This window comes from Pteronotus mesoamericanus, unplaced genomic scaffold (genome assembly GCF_021234165.1).
Source record: "Pteronotus mesoamericanus isolate MK-2021 breed Mesoamerican mustached bat unplaced genomic scaffold, CSHL_Meso_final scaffold_31, whole genome shotgun sequence".
In the NCBI taxonomy this organism is placed as follows: Eukaryota; Metazoa; Chordata; class Mammalia; order Chiroptera; family Mormoopidae; genus Pteronotus; species Pteronotus mesoamericanus.
This window is the reverse complement of record NW_026555312.1, coordinates 29470225-29497878: the sequence shown is the minus strand read 5'-3', so window position 1 is coordinate 29497878 and position 27654 is coordinate 29470225. Positions and strand designations below refer to the sequence as shown.

The following is a 27654-nucleotide window of genomic DNA, read 5'->3' as shown; positions in this document are numbered from 1 at the left end:
ATTCAATATCTGATAGTTCCCTTGTCTCTATTTCAATTAGCTCTCTCTGTGGAGAGTCCCCTTTTCCACTTATTTGGGGGGAACTTTTTTTTCTTCCTATTTTTGTGGGAGTCTGTTATTTATTTATTTATTTATTTATCTATCTATCTGTTTTTGCTTCTGCTTCAATTGAGCCGTCTAGATTTCCTGACTTTGTGAATTAAACTTCTATGGTAGTAGGTGGTCTTTTTATTTATTTATTTAAAAAAAATTTTTTTCTTTAGTTTTCTTTCTGGGCCTCCTCTGATAATCTCAGTTGTTGACCCTATATGACCTTGGGTTGTTTGCTTGAGCTTTCCAGGAGTCTATTGTCTGTGTCTGACTCCTGCCTGGGGTAGCTCTTTGACCCCTTCAGTCAAGGATCCACTATTTCTGTGGATCAGTTTGCACTCTCACGCAGGTCCTTGAGCATGCTCCCCGGCCGGACAGAATCTCCAGCCCACCTGGGCGCTTATTCGCCCAACCTCGGGCACTTCTCTGGCGCCTGTGTCCGGTGGGCACCCTGGGACTGGTCAGTTTAAGGTCTTTTATAGTGTTCTTTCCCTGCTTTTGGCTCTTTGGGGGTGTTTCCTGCCCTCGCCAGATAGAGACTATGTAAATGGGAGGAAGTCAGCTCTAGGACTCTCCAGTTAATCCTGTCTCCAGTCTCTCCTCCAGTGACTCTGGGCAGCTCTGTGACCCCTTCGGCCCCGGATCCACTATTTCTGCAGACCGCCCTGTACTCGCAGGCCGCACTGGTCAGTTTACGCCTGCCCTCACCGATCTGCACACTCCCTTGCAGGCCACGTCAGCGCCAACCTGCAGGAGCCCTCACCATCCCATGCGGGTCCACACACAAGCTCACCAACCCTCGCCGGCCACTTGGCGCGAGTGTGCAGGCCAGCACTGGGTGGTTTGGGGCTGTCTATTGTGTGCTTTTCAGCTTTTGGCTCTTTGGTGGTGTGGCCTGTTCCCGCACAATGGAGACTACGGAGAGAAGAAGGAGTCGGGACTCCCAAGTTCCTCTTCCTATTCTATCCCCAACACCTCTGTCTCCAGTCTCTCCTCAGGGGTCTCTAGGCAGTTCTGTGACCCCTTCAGCCAAGGAGCCACTATTTCTGCGGACCGCATTGTAATTGCGGCCCGTCTGGCTCGTCCGTGCCCCCTTCTGCCTCTTTGGGGGCGCGCCCTGCCTGCCCAAATTGGAGACTATGGAATGGGGAGGGAGTCGGGACTCCCCGGTTCCTCCTCCTGTTCTTTCCCCAATGCCTCCGTCTCTAGTCTGTCCTCAAGGCTCTCTATGCAGCAGTGTGACCCCTTTGGCCAGGGATCCTCTATTTCTTCCAGCCTGTCTGCACTTAGCCCACCAGCTCACATGCGCACAAGCTGTGTGTGGAGTGCACAAAAGGCAGGTTAATTGATTCCTTTATGCCTGAGTGAGATGGTAGCTACAGAGTGGGAAGTGAGTTATCACCAGGGCTCCGCCGGCCACTGTCTCAGTTCTCTTCACAAAGTTTTCCTCACCAATCTTTCCTCTGGCACCAGCCTACTCTGCTGCCGCCTCTACCCAGAGATCAAGGAGGGTGGTTGCGACGGCAAATTTGTGCGTTGGCCCTTTAAATGTCTCTTCGCATCTCCAGCCACCTGTCTCTGGCAGAGAGTACTCCTAAGCTTTTCGGGGTTGTGTTTTGTCTGTGTGTTTTCCTGGTTTTAGCTGCTGTAGTCTAGGGGTCCTTGTTCATGGTTCAGACCTTGTTCTTCTCAGGGGGATCCAACTGGCCGTTTCAATGTCCCTCTGGTGCTGGTGCCTGAGAGTGCCCAGCCCACCCTCTTGAGGCTCCACCGCACTTCTCACCCATTGGGATGTGTGAGAATTGAATTCATTGTCTGTCCGTGGCTCCAAGGTTCCTCTCCCTTTATCGTTCCATTGTTTTCCAGGTGATTTCTCCACTATTTAGTCACAATTCCAGTTTGGTCTCGGGAGGAGGTCAGCGTGACTCCCATTCACTCCTCCACCATCTTCCTCCTAATTTGTATTTTTTAAAAACATTTGCTTTACAAATACATGATCTTCCAAAGGTCTGGCTTATATCGTTGAATTCACAATGTATTCTTCTGGCACAAATTACAAATTTTGGTTGACTACCAATATGGCACCTGGACAGAGTCTCTGCACAATTCAATTGTGTGTGACATGCATCTATAACACTAGAACCTCTGAAAACCCCATCTAAGGGTTAAAATGCATACATAGTATGCATACTCTAGGTTAGAAACTACACTGATAACTTTCTCTGAAAAATATTTCTATTCCTTTGAACATTAAAACCTTTCAGTTGGTATCAACAATAAGGAAAAGAAGCAGCTGTCGAAGAGAAAGGCCCAATAAGTCATCATTTCTACTTCACCCTCAGAGCTTATTCCATTCTTGCCCAAGTCACCTTTGATTTAGATCCAAGAAAATGGAATTTTCTGAAATCACAGAAACCTTCTTTTATCCTTTGTTTTCCAACAAGCTAGTATATTTATTTGAGAAATTCTTAAACTTACACTTTTGAGATTATAATGCCAAAAAATTAAAATTTTTGGTAGACATCAAAAAATTGAACTGCACTTTTTAAAAAATATAGATGCAGTGAACTAATAGGAGATTAAAAAAGAGGAAGGAATAAATACCTAGGGAAACTGGTGCAAAAAAATTAATTCCAGGCACAAGAATTTTGATTCTGTTAAATAATTAAACTGTAGTTTCATAAACAGAGAATTAAATATAGGTGGAAATTCAAGAAAAGGTGCTTTATTCCTGACAGATATAGAATAGATAATAATTGGAAGAAACTGAGTGAGACAAAAGGCTGTTTCATTAATCCAGATATTGCTCATTTACCAAAAAGAATTTATAAGTACCCACAGTATAAATGACACTTGATTAGACACAAATTAATGCTTACTTGAACCAGGTCAGTGACTACAAAAATGGAAATAGTCTTGTTGATTATTAATAAAATCATTAAACCAGAAAAAAAAAGAAATGGTCAGTGGTCATTGGACATTCAACTGATATCTGTTAAGTTCCAACCAGTTTATTATTGCCGAGTGAGGCATATGGGCCTCATTCAGAGACTTCACAGTCTGTTCCTAAAGAAAGCAGTGGCAGGAGCCAAACCCAAAATTCCGAAATGGCCCCAATGAAGTAACAGGACCAATAGCACATGACTTTCACACCTTAACAGAGTGTCACATCCTAACAGAAGAAAGTCATCTGCTCCACAAATGACATCCCTCTTTCAGGCCAGGGGCCAGTGTGCAGCTGACAGACAGAGCCAACAAAGGCACACACTTTCCACAAAGCCAGCTCAGAGCAAACAAGAACATTCCAATAGGTTGTAATATGATTTTACAAACTCTTCTGTTCTCTTTCTATCATTTTCTTGGCTGACAGCTGCCACATCTTCTATAATTACTCTTCAGGATGTACTTTCATGACTACTGGATCAGTTTCCTTTTAAATTACACATACTTTTCATTCTAAGCATGTAAGAGATAGAAGCTAAGGTTTTCATCTCAAGCATTAATGGAGCCAATTAAACCACATATTGTGTGACTTAAATGCTTACCCTTAACAGATTAATTAGTTTCTCCCCTAGAAATTCCACAAATACAGTGTGCAAATATTACCAAATGCAAAGACTATCTTTACACTGCTTAGATGTTTGCAGTCTCTATTACTTAATAACTCTAAGTGATATTTATAGTGTCTACTAATAGGTAAAGCTGGGGTATAAAACAGAAAAAGACAGGGGAGAAACTTAGAGATAACAAACTGTCTGAAAGGGACAGCTTAAAGCTGGGAGACATGGCTGAATGTCAGAATCATGGATCCTCCTCTGTATTATGGGCCCCCAAGCTCTGGGGTAATTTTGAAAGGTTCTTTGTCATTGGGATCTTTGCCACCTGAAATATTGAACTGATAAATGGGCAGAAAACATCCATAGAAACTCCCAGTTTATGATACACTTTGCAGACTTTAACTTTCTCCAGAAAATTCCCAGTGCCATCATTGGCATTATTGAGCTTCCATCCTGAAAAAGCACACAAGTTCTTTCACTCTGACATACTTGGTGAGCCACCTCATAGTGTGACTATAGGAAATATAAAGCACTGGCTTCCAGATTAAGAAAGTTGCTTGAATCAATGCAACTTTTTATTCCTGTGGAAATCTTACTAAAACTAGTCAAGGGTTATTTAAAGATATAAACCCATGGGGAGAGCAGGAGAAAACAGCCACCACATGCTGGAAGCTGGAAAGCACATGTGAAATTATTGTAAATAGCATACAGACCCAGAAAGCTAAATCCACAGGTATCAGAAGGAAAAGGCTGAAAATCAGCCCAAATTATATCAGGAAATCACCAAAGACTCAGGAACTTTCATAACTGTCCTTTTCAGGACTGGAAATAAAAGTAAGTTAAAATAAGGAAGACTGAACACCATCTGTCTGAGAAGCAGATAGTCATTAGTCATCTTTTCTTACAAGCCCATGGCCACGTGACCAAAGTGAGAGGAATGGAGAGATCCTTCTCAGGCTGTCCAGGTGCACTTGAGGGCCTGGTTCCTGCACATGGAACAGGGGCATGTGGGAGACCCCACAAGGCTGAACTGTAGCCTTCACTGTCCCTCCAAGTCCAACACCACAGCATGTCATTTCAAATTTACATACCTGCAGTTATTCTGTCAGCCATAAATCCATCACAATGCCCTATAATTCAACCCACATATCTTTATATCTCCACCCTAGGATATCAGAAGATACCATCAATCGTCATGCCAAAACTAAATCTCATTTAATAATTAAGCAAACTATTCCTTATTTATTTTGAATTTTAAAGCCCTCTTAATGATCTTTTATTTGTCCCATTTACTTGAGTTTTAATATCACTCTCCTCCAAGGAAAAGGCAGATGTAAATTGAGGATTAAATAATTCTGTGTTCACACTTTCATCTCAGCATCAGCCCACCACCTCAAGCTCAGAGTCTACACATTCCATGTGGAGTTTACTCCAAACAATGGCTTCTTGAAAACCTCTCGTTGCATCCTTAGTATTTTCATAAGCCACAGCTTTTTCTCTGCTTTTGCTCTCCCACCCACTTCTCCTGACTGCATGGATCATTGGCTATCAGGCTCTCCTTTTATCTTTCCTTTAAAACCTAAGTCATGCAGCTGCTTCCAGGGTCAGCATTTGTTTCTCTATATGCTTTCTCTTCTTTCTTATTGAAAGCACATGTGATTATATTGTCATCCAATCATTTTCTTAAAGCCTCCAAGCCTTCTTGAGCCAGTTCATCACACAGACTCTCTGACCATCAGGTCACAAATTATCTTTCCTATGGACCAGGTGTTGCATGGTTATGCCCAAAGCCTCTGCATCTTCATTATAGAAGTCAGGAAAGCCCAGTGAATCAGTAGAACAGACAGGATGAGGTCATTAAGAGGCCAAGTCAGCCCTTCTGGAGCTTGACCCTGTTATTTCAGATGACTGGAGGTTTTTAAAGTTGTCTGAGACCACAGCCTAGGTCCACCACCCCTCCCTACCGTGTCATGTCTGGATATGGAACCACCAATGTGGTAGAGTCATGGTGTATTCTGTAAATGCACAGAAAAATAGCCAAATAAACACCCAGCCACACCATCCCAGTCTGTTCTATCAGCTGCTATATACCAACCCAATGAGTGGTCCATTCTTATTTTATAATTGCCATAAACTATGTCTATTCTCAATCTGTGTGATCCAAAAGCTTCCCCAGGCTCTCCTCCCCTCTGCCCATCCAGAGCCTAAAGAGTTACAGTTTCTCCCAGCACTCTGTCTTAGATGAACTCATTTTAGGAAATGGCAACTCTCATTTTAAAGGAAGGTGAAGAAACTAATCTGGAAGAGACATTTTCAAGGTATATTCTCAGTATCTATGGTCAGCTAAGTAGTGGCTCCCCCAAATATGTCTACTTTCAAATCCCTAGAACTTGTGAAATTACCTTATCTGACAATAGAGACTTTGCAGATATGATTAAGGAATGTGGGTGGGATTTTCCTGTAGAGGTTCCAGAAGGAACCAGCCCTGCTGACACCCTGACTTCAGTCCAAGGAAACTGATTTTGGACTTCTGGCCTCCAGGCATATTAGAGCATAAATTTGTGTTGTTTTGAGCCACTAAATTTATGGTAAATTGTTATAATAGCTAGAAGAAACTAAGATAGCATCCTATCAGGATTTTTTTTTTTGTTTACACTGTTTGGACAAGAGCCTACAGTTTCAGTTCTGTCCTAGAATTAAGTTTCACTCCTCCAACTAAATATCCTTTTGTATTTGGGTCTTACGTGCTCCATTCTATAAATCTATTTTCATCCATGAATTACATTTGAGCAAGAAGGCTTCATGAACACAAGAGACCAGTATTCTAAATTTGAGTGAATAATTAATAAATCATATTCACAAAAATAGCAACAAATATTTACTGAATTCTATGTGCCAGGTATTGTTCTAAGGGCTTAATATGAAAAATCATGCAAGGAAGGCAGAATTTTTATTTCTGCTTTACATATGAAGAAACTGAGGCAAAAGGATAAATAATAAATCCACTCACTGACAGGCTCTCCCCCTACACACACACAAACCCATTCACACAGTTTGGACATAAAGATCATAATGAATAGTATGAATATTGTTAATTTGTCAAGTTAAATAATGAATATTTAGTGACTGTTTACCATGGCCAAACATTGTTGTAAGTGATTCAAGTGTATTAACCCATTTAATCCTCAAATTACCCCAGATGGTAAGTACTAGTATCATCCTATTTTATAGGTGAAAGAAAAGTTACACAGAGAGATGAGAAACTCAGCCCCAAGTCACACAGCTGGAAAGCGACAATAAGTTTCCTATCTAGACAGACCAACCCCAGAGCTCACACTCAGCCACTGCATGCTGCAGAAGGGCCATGAAGAAGGACTGCAAAAACATGAACACATGCACACACCCACCGGGGCCTGGAGTGGGGCAAGGCCACATAGCACCAGGACACTCAAAGAAAGACTGGTAGAAGAGAGTGTCAGGACCAAGGTCCTGGGATTAGGAGCCCAGTGAACATGGTGGAAGGAAGGTATGGTTCACTCAGGTCACAGTCACTTATGGGATGTGGATCCCACCCAACTCATCTGCAAGCATTTGGCTTCAGCAATGAACCCTCCACCTTAAAGGACAATTGATTATGAGTGGGTCAAAATAAGAATAACACGTGGGGCCCAGCAGTGGATATGGAGAGCTGCCACTCATTCCAGGGAACCACTGTGGCCACCAAGTGGTAGTGGGAACAGCATTGCAAAGTAGCTTCATGGAGCCAGAGTTGGGGGTCTGATGAGAGCAATAAAGGGTTCAGGGTCCCTTCCAGTCCCTGCTGTTCCATGTGTGGTCTTTGGGTGAAGTTTCAAAATCACTTGTCCGTGTCGCAACTAACCTTCCTTCCACTACGACTATGATGTAAGTCTGCCTGTCCATAAGGTTCATGTCCTTAGAAAGTTTAAGAACAATTCTCTTACATCAACCAACTTGATCCTTATTTGAATCATTCTGTTAATATTAATAATTCAATTAAACGATTAAATGACCTTAATTTACACTATGATTTGGAAAAAAATCTTACAGATTTTTTAAAAAGTTCAATTTGAGTATCTTTTTAAAAATTTGAATAATAGAACTAGACTCTGATACTTATGTGTAGCTCTTCAGGAAAATATATGAAATAAAATTCTTATCCTTTTCAAAGAAAATGGATACTTGTCAAGTTAAAAGGCTTTAAAATGATTGGTTTTCTTTGAGAGTATTAAATAAGCCCTTGTAATTTTCTTTAATTATCGATTTATTTGTCAAATTCTACCTTTGGCTAGTAGTTCAAAGTGAATCAGTTCAACTTCTGTCCAAATTACTACACATGTGAACTATAAAACTTCAAGTCAATTGGTTTATATTGCACAAATACAGAGTTAAACAGATGATATGTGTCAAACCAGATAATGGCTAATGTTGAAACTAGTAAACATCAACATTGGATAATCTCATCATCCAGAAAAATGTTAAGGGAAACAGATTCATTGTGAAGGCTATACAAACAGCATTGTTAGACACATTAAGAAGCTGGAGAGAGGTAGACTGCCCACAGCCTGAATGCAAATGAATGTGGCTAATATTAGCCTGGTAATTTTCATATGAGCCACACTCAGATTTTAAGCCAAATCAGTCATATATAAATATGGCAATATCTGTCAATACCCACACAGTTCTTTTCTTCATTTAAGTCTGTGGTATAAAGCCCTTGATTCTACCTCCTCACCTCCATCCACTTAGTAAAGTGCCAAACTTAGAGCATTGCCTATCAAGACACTTTTTAAATGATGTTTTGTAATTATCTCCTATTTCTTTCCAATTCTGGGCTGCAAGCCCTTTCTTGGTAGGATTCAGATCTTTGTATCTATGTTATCTGGTACATACTTGGTGCTAAAATAATGTTATTGGCTGAATGAAAGAAGGCCCCTTTATAAAACCACAAACAAGTATTAAAAATATAAACAAAGTGCATTTAAATCCCATCTCATATTTCTCTTGAAAGTTCTGATTTGAGAAAGGAGTTGTGTGCAGTCTGATTGTAACAAGTACTGTCCATGAACAGAGCAGAGAGACAATGCAACTGAGCCAAGATCATAGTGCTCTCATTCGTGAACCTGCTTGAGATCAGACTTGTTACTCACCTGCTGTCAGCTGGATAGCTTGCTTGCGGCACAGTAGATCTGCAGCTGCAAGCCACCTTGCACAAGCCTGTGGGCTCCTGTACTTATGTCAACAGGGAGGCCTTAACTCAGCAAATGATTTGATATACTTCTCATCTTCCTTGACAATTAATGCATGTTTGTGTTTCAGGTGAAAGATTTGAGGCACTAAGAGAGAGTTACCCTGTAACTTAAACAGCTAATTAGTTGACATTACTTCCATATAGCCTTTGATTAAATCCTTTGAGACAATGACAGTAAAGGACAAGGTCCAAATCTTCACAAATCAAACAAAACAAATATCATCCACAACAGTTGCACCTTGGAGCTCTCTAACAGAAAAGTAAACCCACCAGAGACCAGCCATCATTCCAGATCATCTGAAAGTAATCTGAAAAAGTACCCAAATTTAGAGCACAGCAAAATTCCCTGAAGTGCCTAAAATATAAAGAGGATAAGACTTACTTTCCAATGGGACTAAAAGAACTTCCATTTTCCCCAGCAGAGAATATAGATAATAATAAAACGTGGGCTCTTGTGGCAAGACCAACATTCAAATACCTTCTCCCAGGTTGTATTGCTGGGCAACAGCTGCAGGTTACAAACTGGAACACACATCAAATTGTATCTTCAGCCTTAACCTCCTGCTCTTCATGTTTCTCTCCCTTCAACCTGTTACTAGCCATCTCTCCAGCTGACCCATCCCCATGCATACCTCATCACTCTTCTCTCCTTTCACATCTTATTGAGATCAAAGGCTGCAACAGATATCAATAAATTACATGTAATGTAAAAAAATAGCCAGTCATTTTATTGCTTTACTAGATCATCAGACTTGGGTAATAAAAGAAAGGCTTTGCACCTGGGTAGAGGAGAAGGCAGGCACAGTATATCTTTTCATTGTTCTTTGAATGGAAATACCCCTGCTTATGCTGAGACATATTCTAAAGCCTCTTCATTCAGTTCAGCACCTGTTGGGTGCCTCCTTTGTGTCAGGCACTGTGCTAAGCATGAAAGATGAAAAAATGGGTAAGACACATGCCTTCTCTCATCTTGCTTGGGCCTATTTGAAGTGTTACAAGAGTGATCTTGCTGAACAAATTCAGTCAATGAGGTCAGGGGAAATAGCCTCTACCTCCACCTCCATCAGAAATTCAAAATCTATTTTCCCTGGTTTTCTTCCAGCTCAGATCTTCCCTGGTCCCATGTAGTGGGCCATGAGACATTGTCAAAATGAGAAGGACATAGAGCCCCTATACTGGGGAATATTTTAAAATATATGGAGGACTACTGAACTTGAAGGACTATGGTGTATATACAATGTCTGTCCAGAAAAATTCCAGCCATTGTTAATATAATGAGAGTGGTTTGCACCACATCAATGCAACCTAGAAGCCAGGAAGAGTGGACTGGAATATGCATGCATGAAAAATGGCAACTTCACCATACTAGTCAGTGGAGTTCATCTAGCAGTAGACATCATTGAGTGAGCAGGTGTACTGTGTGGCTGTCACATTCAAAAAGACTGGGTGAGTAGAGCAACAAACCTGCATCAAATTTTGCATTAAGCTCAAATATTCCTCCAAGAAAACTATTCAGATGACTCAGTGGCCACAGGTATGAGCAACTGGTGATTGGCAGCTTCCTCACAACAATGCGCCTGTGCATGGATCATGTCTTATGCTGAGTTTTTGTCAAAACATCAAATCACCCAGGTGACTCAGTTCCCTTATAGGTCAGATTTAGTGCCCTGTGATTTCTGGCTTCTCCCAAAACTAAAATCACCTTTGAAAGGGAAGAGATTTCAGAGTGTTGATGAAGTTCAGGAAAATACGATGTGGCAGCTGATGGTGATTGGAAGAACTATGTGAGATCCCAAGGTGCCTACTTTGAAGGGGACTGAAGCATCACTTTCCTATGTACAATGCTTCTTGTATCTTGTGTTTTCTTCAATAAATGTCTCTATTTTTCATATTACATGGTGAGATACCTTCTAGACAGACCTTGTATACCCTAGGGTTAATCTCTAGGATATCTTGACTTTCATTCTAGTTCATGACTTGAATTAATAATGGGACAAAATATATTAGTGGAACTAGAAGAAGAAATAATATTTTTTCAGATGGTTTATTCTTTGCCCTACTGCAACCACACAGTGTTTCTTGCTACATTCAATACAAGATTTCCTGTGCCTCCTCCTGCGTGAGATAAGCAAGACTGAGGATCTGATAAGCCCTATCTCAGCTGAGACCTGAGGCCGACCAAAACTCTGTGTCCAGGCCCTTTATGAATAACTCAGCACAACTCAAACCACCCTATCATCAAAGCATGACTTATTCTGGAGCCCTGAACCCACAGCAAGCATTAGATAATAACTAGCCTATTAATAAGAGAGGAAAGTGTTATTTTTACATTAGATTAACCTAGACTCAATTTTGGCTTACTAAGATTACCAAGATTATATATACATTAACAGCTTACCTACTTATGTACTTAGCAGTGCTCAAAAAAACAGGCACATATCTACTCTCATAGCTCTCTGTGGCATCTGATGGACACATATGATCTAGGTAAGAGTCACCTCTGTGAACAAATCCATTTCATTTTTACTCTGAAAATATCTTGAAATCTATTCCAAATGCTGTGCAAGCCAAGTCTGTAAAGAAAATACAAATTCAACATAAGTTGCAGTCTGACTACAATTTCACACTGAGTTAACATCTGCTCATTCCTCTCTTTGGTTTTCTTTAATGGTTGGAGAGATGATAAACACAGGCATCATACAATGTGAGAATTACTGTTGCTGGTGGTTGTTATAGCAATATTTTTTATTAAGAATTCATTTTTCCTGCCCCCAGCTAGCAGACCACAGGCAACAACCCAATGAGTGGTACCACTACACCAACCAACACCTTTCAGGGGGGTCCCACCTTATTTAATATGAACATGAGCATCAAAGATCAACATGAGTCAGTTGGCCATGGGGAGGACTTCAGCAAGGTGTCTCAGAACCCAATTCTTACCAGTTTGTTGCAAATCACAGGGAACTGGGAGTCTACCCTTGGCTCGAGTCCAACCCCTCCTCATCACATGCTGCTACCTGTCTCTTTGATGGCCAGCAACACCAAGAACCACTCAATGTTCATGAACCTTCTTAAAGATAATCCTGCCCAGGATTTCTCAACCCTTTATGGATGCAGTCCTTTAGAAAGGCAGAACTCCCCTTCTGGCTCACCCCAGATGGAAATGTGCTCGAGAAGCAACAAGACAAAGAAGAAATCATCAAGATTACTACCTGACAAACCCAAGCACCAGACTGAAGATGACTTTCAGAGGGAGCTATTTTCAATGGATGTTGACTCACAGAACCCTATCATTGATGTCAACATGACAGCTGATACACTGGATACACCACACATAACTCCAGCTCCAAGCCACTGTAGTATTCCCCTGACAACTTACCCACAACCAGTACCTCTGCCCCAGCCCAGTATTCAAAGGATAGTCCGACTATCCAGTTCAGACAGCATCAGCCCAGATGTAACTGATCTCCTTTCAGACTTTGCAGAAGAAGCCTCTAAGCTTCCCAGCACTAGTGATGATTGCCCACCCATTGATACCCCTGATATCTTTCAAACCAATAACAATGAAAATCCATACATGGATCCAGCTGACCTATTGCAGATGCTGCTGGAAGCCCCAGTAGTGACTCTCCTACCAATCATTTTTTTTTTCTGATGGAGTAGATTTCAATCCTTATTTGTTGAACAGCCAGAGCCAAAGTGGTTTGGAGAAGAATACTTTGATTAAAGCAACCAAAGTGGAGATAATGATGATTTTAAAGGATGTGCATTTCAGACACTAAGAATTTTGAGGGTGCCAATGCGTGGAGGTCATAATGAGGAGACTAAGTTTAAAGGCAATAGCCAAGCTGACACAGTCAATTTCAGTATTACAGCAGTGGCTGGTAAGGTTTGGGGTTCTGCAGATCTTTTGGAGCATCACAGTGGTAGCCAGAGTCCTTTACTGACCACTGGGGACTTAGGGAAAGACGAGACTCAAAAGAGAGTGAAGGAAGGCAATGGCACCAGTAATAGTAGTCTGTCAGGGCCAGGATTAGATAGCAAACAAGGGAAGTTCAGTAGGACCCCTTCTAATGATGGCAAAAGCAAAGATAAGCCTCCAGAACAGAAGAAGGCAGACACTGAGGGGAAGTCCCCATCTCACAGTTCTTCTAACCAACCTTTCACCCCATCTACCAGTATAGATGGATCCAAGTCTCCAGGCAGTTCAGGAAGATCTCAGACTCCCCCAGGTTTTGCCACACTATCTATTCCCAAAATCACTATTCAGATTCCTAAGGGAACTGTGATGGTGGGCAAGCCCTATTTTCACAGTCAACAGGCCAGAAATGGTTCTGTGTCTTCCTCAGGCAGCAAAAGCCACCATAGCTATTCTTCCTCCTCCTCTTCCTCATCTTTTGCTTTCAACTCAGGCAAGATTAAAAACAGTAAATCCGAAGATTCAAGTTCCAAGTTAAGTAGCAGCATATATTCTAGCCAAGGGTCTTCTGGGTCTAGCCAGTCCAAAAATTCATCCCAGTCTGGGGGAAAGCCAGGCTCCTCTCCCATTACGAAGCATGAACTGAGCAGTGGCTCCAGCAGCACCAAGATGAAACTTCAAGAAAAGCCATCATCACTTATGAATCCTTTAAGTAAACCAAACATATCCCCTTCTCATTTAAGGCCACCTGGAGGCTCTGATAAGCTCGCCTCTCCAATGAAGCCCATTCCCAGGACTCTCCAATCCTCCAAAGCCAAGTTCCCTATCAGTTCATGTTCTGGTCATTCTCATACATCTGGAACTGGTTCAAGCACTGGCATGAAGTCATCTTCAGGGTTAGGCTCCTCAAGCTCATTGAAAACTACACCATCATCTAATTCTTGTATGGCATCATCATCTTCCTTTTCTTCAAGTGGCTCTTCCATGTCATCCTCTCAGAACCAACATGGGAGTTCCAAAGGGAAATCTCCCAGCAGAAATAAAAAGCAATCCTTAAAAAAAAAAGAATTCATTTTTCAATTTCCACATGAAACTAACTTAAAGAGGATATGGAAGAATAATAACACCTTTTTTCAGGAAAAAAAATCTCTATTTTCTTTAGATTCAGTGGCCCTGACAATTATATAAATGAAAAAGGAGTGCCCATTTTACAGATGGGGGGATTGAGACCAGAAAGTCATTATCACAACATTTTATACTTGAGTATGGAATGAAACACAATTTTCTTATTTTATTTTTAGTGCTGTGACCTAAATACAAGTATTTAATCATCTGAGTAGGTTAAATGAGACTAAAAAAGAAATGGAGCTCTTAACTCAAAATTATTAAGATAGGACATTTATTTCTAGCTCTGAAGTAGTAGTAGCCTGGTTCAATCTTACCAACCTATTTAGAACAGCTATGAAACCTGAAGAAATTACAAAAGCAGTTGTTGAAAGACAAAAGACAGTACCCAAGTCATCCAAGATTTGAAGAAGAATGATCTCAGAAAACAACAAAAACAACAACATAGGTGAGCTCTGAATTCTTTTTTGCTTTCCCCTTGAAGCATTTGCTATATCCTAAACAACACCAGCACAGGCAGAAAGCAGCTTCCATCAGGTGTCACAGAACAAAGGAGAGGAAATTGGAATCCAGGACTACCAAGGCAGCAGTACTAAAGAATCCAAGAATTTGGAGACACAGAAATCACAGATAATTGAGCACAAGGTCCTGCATTGCATTTCATCCTGAGGTATTTGTCAGCTCCCAAACTGTGCAATGAATCTGAGAAGCCAGTAGGAGAGTATCAGCCAAGAGGCAACAAAACTTAGCAGAGCTTTCAGAAAACTCATGGTATCTGAAAGAAAAGAGAAACACCTGAAGATGTAGGCCCTGATAATAAGAGAAAACTAGAAATAGAATAGCCCACATAAAGAGTTGAAGCATCTCAACCCCTTATTGGATCAAGATGATCTGCCCTTATGTATCTGTCAGAATAAAAAGTAAATACTCTGTGATAAAAAGTAACATTACTAGAGAATATATGATTTTATCTGCAATATTCAATCATAAATTATCAAGTATGTTGATAAATAGAACAAAATGAATGAAAAATAGGAGAAAGTGTAGACAATAGCAACAGACCCACAAGTGATCTAAGTATTGTTGTTATCAGATAGAATTTTTAAATAGCTATGATTAATACAGTCACAAAAATAGATGACAAAGATGGGTAACTTATATTTATAACAACTTATTAAAAATCAAAAGGTTAGAAATTAAAAATATAGTTATCAAAATTAAGAATTCAAAGATGTACTCAATGATAAACAAAACAGAACCAGCAGATAGAATTAATGATTGGGAAACCAGTTAGTTAAAAGACTGAAGCAAAGGAAAAAATGTAGAAAATAAATATAAGGGCATAAGAAATACATGACACAGTGAAAAAGATCTAACTTATTAGTAACTGTAGTTTAAGGAGAAGAGAGAAAAAGAAAGATGTAAAGGACCAAAAGCTATATTTGAAGAGGAATTAGCCAACAATTTTTCCAAAATGGTTAGAACATTACTCCACATGTTTAAGAAACTCCATAAATTTAAAGTAGGGTAAATACAAAAGAGAAAAAATACTTTTAAATACCTCAGAGTTACATCAGTATGACAACATCATACGTCAACATGCTGAAAACTAAAAACAAAAAGAAATCTTAAAAGTAGCCAGGGGTGAGAGCTGAAGGCAGTAACGAGGGAACTATATCACATTCAGAATAGCAAAAACTATACCTATAATAGACTTTTCAGGAGAAACAATAGAATCCAGAAGATAATGAAATGATCTTTATTTTTTTTTAATTCTTTCTTTCTTTCTTTCTTTCTTTTTTTTCAAACACATTTGTCTCTGCCTACCCCCCACCACTTTCCCCTGCCCCCCCGCCCCTCTCCCTCTCCCTTCCCCACTTTGGCTGTGTCCATGAGTCCTTGCTATATGTTCCTTGACTTGACCCTTTCCTTCCTTTTCCCTGTCCATCCTTCTCTCTTTCCCTCTTGTCTCTGTTGGTTTCTTTTTTCTTCTTTTTAATTAGTTAATTTATTTTTTCAAATACATTTGTATCCGGTTTCTTTTTTTAATTAATTAATTTATTTTTTCAACTACATTTGTCTCTACCTACCCCCCACCACTTTCCCTTGCCCCCTCCCTCCCTCCCATCCTCCCTCAACTCTACCTCTTTGGTTTTGTCCATGAGTCCTTGCTATATGTTCCTTGACTTTCCCCCTTCCTTTCCTTCCCCCCCCCCCTCCTTCCCTCTTGTCTCTGTTGGTTTCTTTTCCTTTCAGTGTTGCTGGTCTTATTTTCCTTGCCTCTTTGTATTGTTGGTTAAGTTCCGCTTATAGGTGAGATCATATGGTATTTGTCTTTTGCCCCCTGGCTTTTTTCGCTTAGCATAATGCTCTCTAGTTCCATCCATGCTGTCACAAAGTGTGTGCTAAAAGAAAATAGTTGCCAAATTCTGGACCTTGAAAAACATCTTTTCACATTAAGCCCAAATACAGTATTTAATCAAATCTATAGCAATATATCAGAGGAGACAAAGTTGAAAATATTTGTTAAAAATATCATTTGTGCTAATGTGTATGGCTCCTCCCACTAGGCTATAAACCTACAAAGAAACAGACAAGATCAGAAACCGCAAATTAAGAGCAAACAACTAATGCATCTCATGTTTTTTCCCTGCTCCAGTTCACAGCTTTTGGCCAACCTTTACCTTTGTCTTCAATTATATAAAAAGCTGTGTGTGTATATAAGTAAACATCTTTGGTAACTCAAAAACATGACAAAAACAAATTTAAATATTTTACCTGGCACCACACAGCAGCTGAGGAAGGAGACAGGGAAGTATTTTGTCCTTTGTCTTTCTGCATTATCTTCTTAATGTTCCTGTACTGAACAGAAAATGCTCAAGTGTGAGCTGTGGAGCTGAATAGATGCATCAGTAATTTTCTGGAAATGCATTGTGTGATGACAGGTACAATGAGAGTATCTAAAAACATGATAGCACCTTACCTTAATAAAGTCCACAGAGTATGAAGGAACAATTGCGGGCTTTGGCCTCAGACAAATATTTCAGAGGACTCTTCACATCCATCAGTTTCCAGCTGAATCACCTTAAACTAAGCACTTGCTTATCTTTAAATCTTGTTTTCACCATCTTTTAAATGGGAATACTAATACCTACCTTGAAGAGCTGTGCAAATTAAATCAGATAATGAATATGAAGTTCTGAGTACAGCTCATAACTCAGTTGGCACTCAAAATAGTAGGTATTGTTTTTTATTAAATAGGTATCTTGGTCTTTCAGATAGAAGGAAAGTACTGAATGACAAAGCACTAAGTGGAAAAAAAAATATAGATAAGTCCAATGTCACTCAAAAATGATGAGAAATGGAGCTGGGCTCCAACAATGCAACATGATATTTATGTATGCTGATCCGCCTATTATGCAAGCTGTGAATTTTGGTTGCCTTAGAGATAGGGTAGCTATTAGCCACCAATAAAAACTAAGCATACTACTGAGAATTTATAGGAAAATGCATTTAATTGTCATCTGAGCCTCCCACACTGTGAACAAGAATTCTGGCAACAAAGGTTAATTATTGCCAAGTTCCTGCCAAATGTTATTTTCCTAAATTAGTATAGTGTGTGTGTGTGTGTGTGTGTGTGTGTGTGTGTGTGTGTGTGTGTTCTTTTCTGACAGAGGCCTGAACAAAGAGTTCCAAGTGAGAATTCCCAGTCACCACAGACCAAAAGTCTCTCAAAGTCCAAAGATGATTGGAAAAAGCTTTAAAAATATTTCCCCTGGGTGGAGTAAGGGGTTGGATACCACAAGCAAATGTAAAGTAAGAAATAATGGTGATAAAACCTTAGGGTGAATTCTTTCAGGATGCTAATTAGGGCTTGTTCATCTTTGAATGTGCCTCTAGTGTGGGGCCTGAGCAAAGCATAAGGTTCTCACCAAGTGCTGGTGAGACTGAATTAGACTGATCACTAGAGAAGACACCAAGTACACAGTAACAACATAAACAGCAATGACCAACTTATTAAGTATGTGTATGTTTCAGTCACTGTATCAAGCACTTCATATGTATTATATAATGTAATCCTTGCAACAACCCTACAACAATTTCATTTCATCCTCAATTTTTAGATGCAGAAATCCAGACTCAGAAAGGTTCAAGGGTTTTCTTGTTGTCATAGAGCCAGTCAGTAACAGAGCTGGGCTCAGACAAGCCTGTCTGAATTCAAAGGTCATATTGCACTGAAAAACAAGGGGAAAGTTCTAAAAAAGTCCAACTTTACATGAATAGTAACTAAAATAATCGATGTATAAGATTAAGATTGGCCAATAGGGCAATATGAGATTGTGTGCAATATGAGAATATAGGTCAAAAAACTCAGAAAGATATCTATTGTTTTGGGGAATCACAGGACAGACTATATAAAAAAGAAGTTCATTGTCATGGGTTTAACAGTAAAAACATTCCAAAAGGTTACTAAAGACCAAGTGTTTAACTCAACCCCCATATTTCCACTACAGGGACAGAGTTTACATCTATATGGTTTTAAAGCCTCATGCTTTTTCTTAGTTAGTGGAAAAATGTGCATGTGCAAGTTGCAATTATTAATGAAAAATTATTTAATTAATTGCCAAATTTTCTTTTAGATGTCAGATGTAATGACAAAGAGACACAATGATTGAGGTCTTGTTTTCATAATTCTTTAGAAATAGAAAATAATGGAATATAGATATTCAAAGTACTTAAGTTCCAGATACAAGTGCAAATTTGTCCCCTAGGAATAACTTGCATCCATTCCAGGGTCACCATCTAAATCTATCAATTATAAACCGAAGAACCCTATATCACTCATAAATATCTCTACAGAGCTGCAACAATATATGTCCAGACAACTACAGTTATATGTCAAAAGCAGTTCAAATTTGATATATCTAAAATCGAGTTCATTATCTTTGTAGTCCAAATACATTCTTTCTTTAGTACCCTACTTTCCAGTGAATAGCCCAGATATTCTCACAGCCATTAGACCTAGAGACATAAGGGTCATCTTTGAATCATCTGTCTCTTTCTCCCGCCACATCCAATCAGTCACCAAATTCTACCAATTTCCTCTGTTCTGCCAGTTCATCACATATTCCCTGATTTCATCTCTTCTGTCTCAATTCCCAGTGCCACTCTTAGTTCATCATATTTTCATATATGAAATAAACCAAGCCTCCCTGTCATTCTCCCTACAGTTTTGCTCTGACATAATACATTCTTCACAGCATCCAGAATGATCTTTATAAAATTTAATCTGGTCTTATCACTTCATTAGCAAAAAAGCTTTAACTTTTTCTCCAAACACTTCTGTAAAAGGTCCAAAAATTTTCACATGCCATGCAATATCCTTCAAGACCTGTCACCTTCTTATGTCTTCTTGTTTGACCCTTATCATTTCTGTCTTGTCCTTCTATAATCTAACCAAAGCAAACTTCATACCTTATTTTAGATTGTTGTACTCTAATCTCTATCATTTTTCTAAAGGCTGCCATCTAGAAGAAAAATAAAACAACAGAAATTATTTCATTTCTAACTAGTTGCCTGCTAAACTCTTTCTCCTCCTACTTCTGGTAAGATCTCTTCCAGGAAAATTAGACTTGACTTCCATCTCTGTCATCTCATGGTACCTTGTGTCCTGTCATCATACTTACCATATTGTTATGATAACCCTCCCAAATATGGTGCAATCTTCTAAACAGGGAAGTATTAAAATAATAGGTGATCAATAAAAGTTTGTGGAATAAATTAATTTAAAAATAAAAGAAAAGGAAAGAAAAAGCCTCTCTCTATGTTGAAAGGAGTTTATTTCCAGACACATTTTAGCAATTACAAGACAAAGATGATCTAGTACATTTTCAGAATTCAAGATTTCAACAGGGAAACAAGAGGAATAAAGAGAATCCTGATTTTAAAGATTTAAGTAAAATAAAAATCAAATTAGACATACAGACAGCTAATAGACATGTGAAAAGTTGCTCAATATCACTAATCATCATAAAATACAAATGAAAACAACAATGAAATACCACTTCACACCTGTTAGAATGGCTATCACCAATAAATCAACAAACAAGTGTTGGCAAGAATGTGGAGAAAAGGGAATGCTAGTGCACAGTTGGTGGGAATACTGATTGGTGCACCCACTATGCAAAACAGTGTGAATATTCCACAGAAAATTAAAAATAAAACTTCTTCATGAACCAATTTCACTTCTAGAACTATATTAAAAGAAACCCAAAACACTGATTTGAGAAAATGTATGCACTCTCAATGTTCATTTTTTTATTTTTAATTTTTTATTTAATCTTTATTATATTTTTTCCATTACCATTTAGTTCTCTTTTACTATCCTCCCCCCAGCAATCACCACACTGTTGTCCATGTCCATAAGTCTTTTTTCCTTCTTGCTCAATCCCTCCATCCCCTAATCCTCCACAACTAGCTCATCCTGCTATCTATGAGTCTATCTCTTGTTAGCTCAGTTTGTTCATTAGATTCCACATGAGTGAAATTATATGGTATCATTATTTACAATAGACAAGAAAGGAAGCAACCCTAATGCTCCTTATTAGATGAGTGGATTAAAAAAGCTGTGGTACAAATACACAATGGAATACTACTCAGCCAGAAAAAAAGAATGAAATATTACCTCGACCTAGAGGGTATTATGCTAAGTGAAATAAGTCAAACAAACATTATATGATTTCACTTACTCATTGAATCTGAAAAACAAAATAAACAACCAAAAAAATAGAAACAATTTGGAGAACAGACTGATGGTGGACACTGAAACTGGAGAAGAGAATGCATCAGTACTAATCGTAAGGAAATTAAAACAGAACTAAATTCAGGATATGTACTTTTGGCAGTGATGGAGTAACAGGGATCAGATTCAGATTTGCTCTTCTGCCTTCAAGAACAACAAAAAAGTATAACCAAAAAACCAGTGAGGTCTTACTGCTTGCCTCCAGCAGGCAAAAATTTTGGGGGCAGACTTCAATGGAAAGGGAAAGGAATCTTTTTTTTAAAGTTAATTTATTTATTTTTTCAAATACATTTGTCTCTGCCTTCCCCCCACCACTTTCTCTTGCCCCCTCCTCCCTCTCCCTCCCTCAATCCTTCCTCTTTGGTTTTGTCCATGAGTCCTTGCTATATGTGAAAGGAATCTTTTATTCAAAGCCAATACAGTTTGAAATAATGACAAGTTTTTGCCTCAAAATCCATCTTCTCTAAGACACCCAAAGAAAATCACCATGCCACCCTCTGCAGGCTCAGTTCAAGGCTGCACCAAGAACCTCTTCTTCACCCAAAAAGTACCATCCTTTACGAAATGCAGGTGGCTTAGCTGGTTTCTGGTCACTGTCTGGCTTCAAGCACCTTTCAGAGTCCGTACATCCAGGTGTCCTACTCATGGTTAGCTGCCCTCTTCCTCTGGCAACTGCCCTTCAGTGTGTCTGTGTACCTAGCCAGCTAGCACAGCTCCAGTCACCTGTGCTGCCTTGGCTTCTCGTGTGGCAGAGGGGCACGGGGCTTGTCACCTGGCCAGGCAGCTTTCAGAGCCCCAGGTTTTCTCCCCTTCTCCCAAACTGGCCCAGCACCTGCTGTTCTTCTGGCCAACCAGGCCCATGCAGAACTAGGGTAGGGATGCCAGGAACATTCATGGACTACACGGTCTCTAGCGACTTGAGTCCCTGGTGGCCTGGAAAGAGAGGCGAACAAAGAGAGTTGTATTTCTGTGCTCTTCACTTGATATAGTCTGGTTTGAAATCCTCTACATAGCAGAAGCACACAGGAAGATACTTAGTTCCATAACTGCTCATTGTCTGGTTGCCAGGGCAACTGCTCATGCACATTCCTCAGCGTTCCTCAACCCCTCCCCAATCTCTGTGCTGGAGAGTTGGTGTACAGCCTCTCATGCTGTTCCTGGGGTTCCCATTCTCTTGTGCCCAGCAATCTGGCCAGACCCCACATTACAGTTCCCACCTTTAACACATCTAGACTTTGTAATTTTACATAGACAAATGGATGAAAGTCTCATTCTTCTGTAGCAATTTTCTGTTGGCCAGAAACATAGTCCTACCTATCCCTTGATCCACAGATCCTTAACAAAAAGGACTCCAGAGTAGAGGAGAGCCTTTATGCAAGGGAGAAAGATCTTGCAAAGTCCAAGCCAGTTGGTTATCCCTGGAAGTGCTGTGTGTGATATCCAAAGGATGGCATTGCTGGACAAGTTAGAAATCTTATATTCTAGAAGTGACAAATACAGCAAAAGGGTTAGAAGGCACAATCAGAACCATAACAACTAAATGATAAAAGTAGAGACTAATTCTACAGTACCCCTAATTAAGAAAAAGTTGCTTCCTTGGAGGAAAGTGTGCAAGGAGTGTCACATCTGTCTGGTGCCCTACTGCCCACTACACTTAAATTAGGCTGAGGGAAACATTCTGAAATTCCACTCTTTAACACTTCTGGGCCTTTTCTGTCTAAACCATTAGGTCAGAAAAGGAAAGCAGTTGTAAAGTGAAGCCAATAGGCTCCCCCATACTTCACCAACTCAACTATTTAGTCCAACCATATTGTTGAGTTTCAGGAGGCAGTGATGCAGATGGGTTTACGAAGTGGGGCTTATACTGTGTAAGCAAACACCCAGGTAAATGAGGTCATAGGCACTCACCCTATGAAAACAGAAGGAAGGACACACAGGTTAATTCACACAACAAATCACAAACCTGTCTCTGAGTCTGCGAAACTGTCCTTTGAGAAGACATGCAGTTGCAAGACCTTTGCTAGAATGGTATCAAACAGTGGAATTTGACAAATCCTTCATACCTGTAAATTAAACATCTCTGGTGATGTCATCAGGTGCTGAGGTAAGCCAATTCAGCTGCCAAGTGAAAACAAAACTTTGAATACAGTTAGCTGTGTTCTGATATTCACAACTTAGCATTATGATTTTCATTGATATCTAATTTTTCTCCCTAAGATTATCCTCATTGTCATCAAAGAGGCAGCTAGTTTTTAATTTTGCCTCATCATTTGTGTGACCATAACAATAACAGCAATTGATCACCTAAGCTCTTTAAATCTGCTTTCCTTGAACTTCCGCAAAGAACCTTTAGATTGACACTTAGCCCTTCAGGACACAGAAGCCATACACCACACCTGCCATCCAGCTTTGCCTACAATACCTTAACCATCTTTCAGGAAAGCAACCTTCGTTCCTTCCCTGGAATAACTGCCATGAACCACATGACCAAACAAGGTACCAGGCCATTTCTCCAGTGGCTTTCTAGCAAAGGTCTTTGAAAGTCAATCTCTGTTCCCAGGCATGCTTCCTTTGGGCATGACATTCTAGTCAAAGTCTTGTTATTAAAACCACAACTTGAGGTGTGTCTTACTGGTTTCATGCAAAGAAGCTTTATGTCATTATTCACCCATTAAGAATGCCAAATCCTGGAGGTATCAGATAGGGAGAAAAATACAAAGCAAAAAGGAAAAGACTTATCCTTCCAATATCCACCAAAATTGCATTTCCATGCCTTATGCTTTCCATTGTTTTCTTTCCAACTTAATGTGAAGTTTTAACTCTTACAGACCCTCAGTTTCTTTTAATAATAGAAACAAAGACAAAGGTTCAGAAAAAAGAGGGAAAGGACCAGAACTTGCCTTAGAATCTTGTGTCACACCAACCAATCCCACCAACCAGTCCCACAGATCTCTCTTAGGTCCAAATGGCCCAAAACCCAATGGTAGAGATATTCTCTCAGCCCCCATTGTGGCAACTAGTCTTATAGCAGAGACATGCCCTCTAACTCCAGCTGGTATGCCCACCAGCATCTTAGGTCCCAGCTGCCCAAAGTCGCAATGATAGAGACATTCTCTTGCCTACCAGTGCACCAACTAGCCTGACAGTAGAGACATGATGATTCCTGATATAAACCAAGCAACAAAGTTCCCAGTAGTTCCCACAAAATCAGAAATCAAGCATGGAACCAAGAGAAGAGATTTCTTTCCTTAAAACTCTCAAACTATCTATACTCATTCAGCTTTAGTCACAACTCACTTTTAATCCTTGTTTTTTTCAATACTGGGAAGGACCATACTCTAACTCAGTATCAAGCAGCTAAAAGTTCCTAGATTTGCAAACACATAAATAACATAAAAGAAATGTTGTAGTTTTGCATTGGGGCCTGCTGTCTTCATCTGAAAGAGAAATTTCAAATCTCCTTCCAGAGTGCAAGTCCAGCTTTCCATTTCAGCATCAACCACAGCATCAGGCTTTGAGTCCTTCTTGGGTGAGCCTATATTATCCTTGTATGGTGGATCCAAGACTTGACTCCCATGAGTTTCAGGGAAGAGTGCTTTGTCAATAGGATGTCATAGGGAGCAGTCCATTGCTTAGCTAGCTGCAGTTTGGGGCCTTGAGTCTTCAGGTTTTTAGTAAGACTCAGTCCCTCAGCTGGAATGAGTATGAGGGCTCATCATGTGGATAGGTGGAACTGCAAGGAGCAAACTTTTGCAAAAACATTAGTGTTTGCCCTAAATGTTGCACATATTGTTTAATTTTTGACTTGTGCTTCAAACCTTTGGGGAGAGGGCACTCCTAAAACCAAAATTTGGAAGAGTATTCCATAAATTATTTCAAAAGGGCTTAATTTAAGTCCACTTCTGGGAGCTACCCTAATCTAGAGCAAGACAATGGGGAGTGTCTGGTCCCATTTCAACTGCATTTCCTGGCGTATTTTTTCCAGGGTCTTCTTTATCATGTGATTCATTTTCTTGGTCTTTTCCATAGATTGAGGCCTCCAACATGCATGTAACTTCCACTGTATTTGTGGTGCCTGTCCAACCTTCTGGGAGATCTCCAAAGTGAACAATGATCCACTGTCACTCTGAATGCTGTGATGAAGTCCAAACCCAGTAATATTTAAGTAAAAGTTTTGCTACCTCAGTTGCCTTCTCAGTTCTAATGGAGTATGTCTCTACCCATACAGAAAGAGTGTCCACAAAAAATACTAAAAATTTGAAATTCCCTCTGGTTTTAGACACTTTTGTAAAGTCCACTTGTCAATCCTCAAATGGGCATAACCTTTTATATTACACTCCCTTTTCTGCTGGAGTGCATTCTGCCTTAGGAGTGTTTTTGGCACATATCTGGCAGGCTTGTGTGATCCTCTGAACAGCCCTTTGCAAATGAGGGCCCTTCATGTGTGGTCTAATGAAGTACATCAAAGCATCCCTTCCATAATGGGTCCTTTCTTGTTGGTGTTTGAAGAGGGGATACACTAGAGCATTGGTGAGTAAGATCATGCCAGGGCTGTTGATCTTCTTTATGGAATTGAGATCAATGTTAGAGCATCCTCATTCATGGGCCCATTCCTCATCTTGTTTTGTGTAATGGGGGTTAAATTTTGCCAAGTCCAAGCAGGAGATAAAAACCCCCAGGTGTGGTGGCCCTCCAGCTGCTTTCCTCACCACTTTATCAAAGGTTTGGTTTCCCTGGCTCATTTGGGAACCATCCCTTTGGTGTCCTGGGAGTGCATTATGGCAGCCTGGTTCTGTAGATGATTCACTGCTTCTAGCAATTGTAAAATTTCTTCTGCATGTTTGACATCCTTGGTCCCCAAGATTAAGAACCTCCTCTCCTTCCATATTGCTCCATAGAGATGGACTACTGTGAAGGCATATTTGGAGTCCTTGTAGATGTTAACCTTCTTTCCTTAGGGCAGTACTAAGGCTCTTATGAGGACTATCAACTCAGCCTTTTGTGCTGAGGTTCCCAGCACAGGGGTTTGGGTTTCTATTACAGTGTCTAATGTGGGTCCCGTGTACCCTGCTCATCATTGGCCATTGTCCACAAAGCTACTCCTCTCTGTATGTACCCTCCAGTCTGGTGATGCCAGTAGCTCATCCAGTAGATCCAGCCTGCTAGAATAAACTTGACCAATGATTTCCAAGCAGTTATGCTTGAGGACTGAGTCTCTGTGTCTGGGATCAGGGTGGTCAGGTTCAAGTTTGTAGTAGTCTGTAAAGAAACATGTGGGTTGTCCAGCAGAATGGTCTGACATTTTCCCATGTGCCCTGCTGTCAGCCAGTACCCTCTTTTCTGTTCCAACAGAGTTAGGACCTGGTGTACCAATACTATAGTAGGCTGCCCCAAAGTAAACTTCTCAGCTTCCTGTAAGATGTCACAGGTAGCTGCTACTGCTCAAAGACATGGTGGCCACCCCTTTGTCATGTGATCCATTTTATTTGAGAGATAGGCAATGGGCCTAGGGATGCTTCCCAGGATCTGGGTTAATAAACCCATTCCAATCTCTTGACTTTCATGAACGTACAATTTGAAAAGCTTCTGTAAATTGGGCAATCCTAGTCTGGGAGCCAAAACTAGCTTTTCCTTTATAGTGTCAAATGCTACCTGACAATTACTTGTCCATTCAAAGGGTTCAGAGTCTAGGCCTTTTAAAGAATTGTAGAGGGGTTTTGCTGTAAGTCCAAAGTTTGGAATGCAAATTCAGCAGAACCCAGTGATCCCTGAGAACTCACGAAGCTGCCTTGGTTCTCTGGGATTTTTACTGCATCAAGGTCTTGTTTTCTATCTTCCATCAAGCTCCTAGTACCCTGTTTCAGTTGAAATCCCAGATGTGCCACCTCCTGTTTGCAAATCTGTGCCTTGTGGGGCAATACCTTTTTCTCCTTTTTTCCAAATGATTTAGAACAGTGATGGTGTTGAGCAAACACCATTAGTCCTCATAGGTAGTGTTAGCTATCTATGCAGGGTCCAGCAGAAGTAAAGCCTACTTGAGTGTGGTTGGTGGAGTAACAATATGGGCGTACTAATTTATAATTTTAATTTAAACATTTCACCTAAAATGTCATATGGTGTGCTTGAGTGTGATATTGTTATGTTACAGAATTACATGCTTTTGATTTTGTAATAAAAATGGGGTGTTATTTCTGCCAGACCCTGTATGTCATTTATATGTTGTAAAAAAAACCCTCTTAATTTCAATTGAAACATCCCTTAAATCTTTTTCCAGCACTTCTCCAAATATAGGGGGAAGTTATTAAATCCTTGTGGCAGCACAGTCCATCAATATTGGAGCATGACTTCAGTTTCCAGGTCTTGCCATTCAAAGGCAAACAGTAGTTAAGCCTGTCCTTCTATTAGCATGCAGAAAAAGGCATCCTTGATATCTAGGACTGAAAACCATTTTGCTATCTCCAGGCACCATGGTCAACAGAGTATAAGGGTGGGCATTGCCGGATGAATGAATATCACTTATGGCTCTAAAATTCTGTACGAATCAATATTCATCAAAGTGAGGCTTTTTGACTAGCAAAACAAGAGTGTTATAGGGAGACTGGAATGCCAAAATTAGCCCTGATTTTAAGAATTTTTGTAATATTGGCTTAATCTACTCTAGAGCCTCCTCTTTCAGGGGGTACTATTTCTTCCATTGGGTCTACGCCCCTTATTTTAGGTTAATTTTTATGGGTTGGATATTAACTGCTTTACCTGGGATTCCATCAGCCCAAACAGTTTGATCAACCTGTTCATAGATCTCAAGTGGGAAGAGTTTACCTCGGGGATCTTCCAGGCAAGTCAGAAGCAGCTGGAGCTAAAGACCATGTTCCAGCAGGACCTGTACACATAA

At 40.1% G+C, this 27654-nt stretch overlaps 1 protein-coding gene across 1 annotated transcript; it reads left to right on the top strand.

Moving 5' to 3' along the window:
* The first annotated feature begins 449 nt into the window (after nt 1-449).
* On the top strand, nt 450-27654 carry LOC129085587 (mediator of RNA polymerase II transcription subunit 1-like). Its single transcript, XM_054592003.1, is given in 7 exon segments — nt 450-550; nt 821-911; nt 11696-12506; nt 12509-12558; nt 12561-12615; nt 12618-13885; nt 27481-27654. Coding segments are annotated over 7 exon segments (2550 nt in total).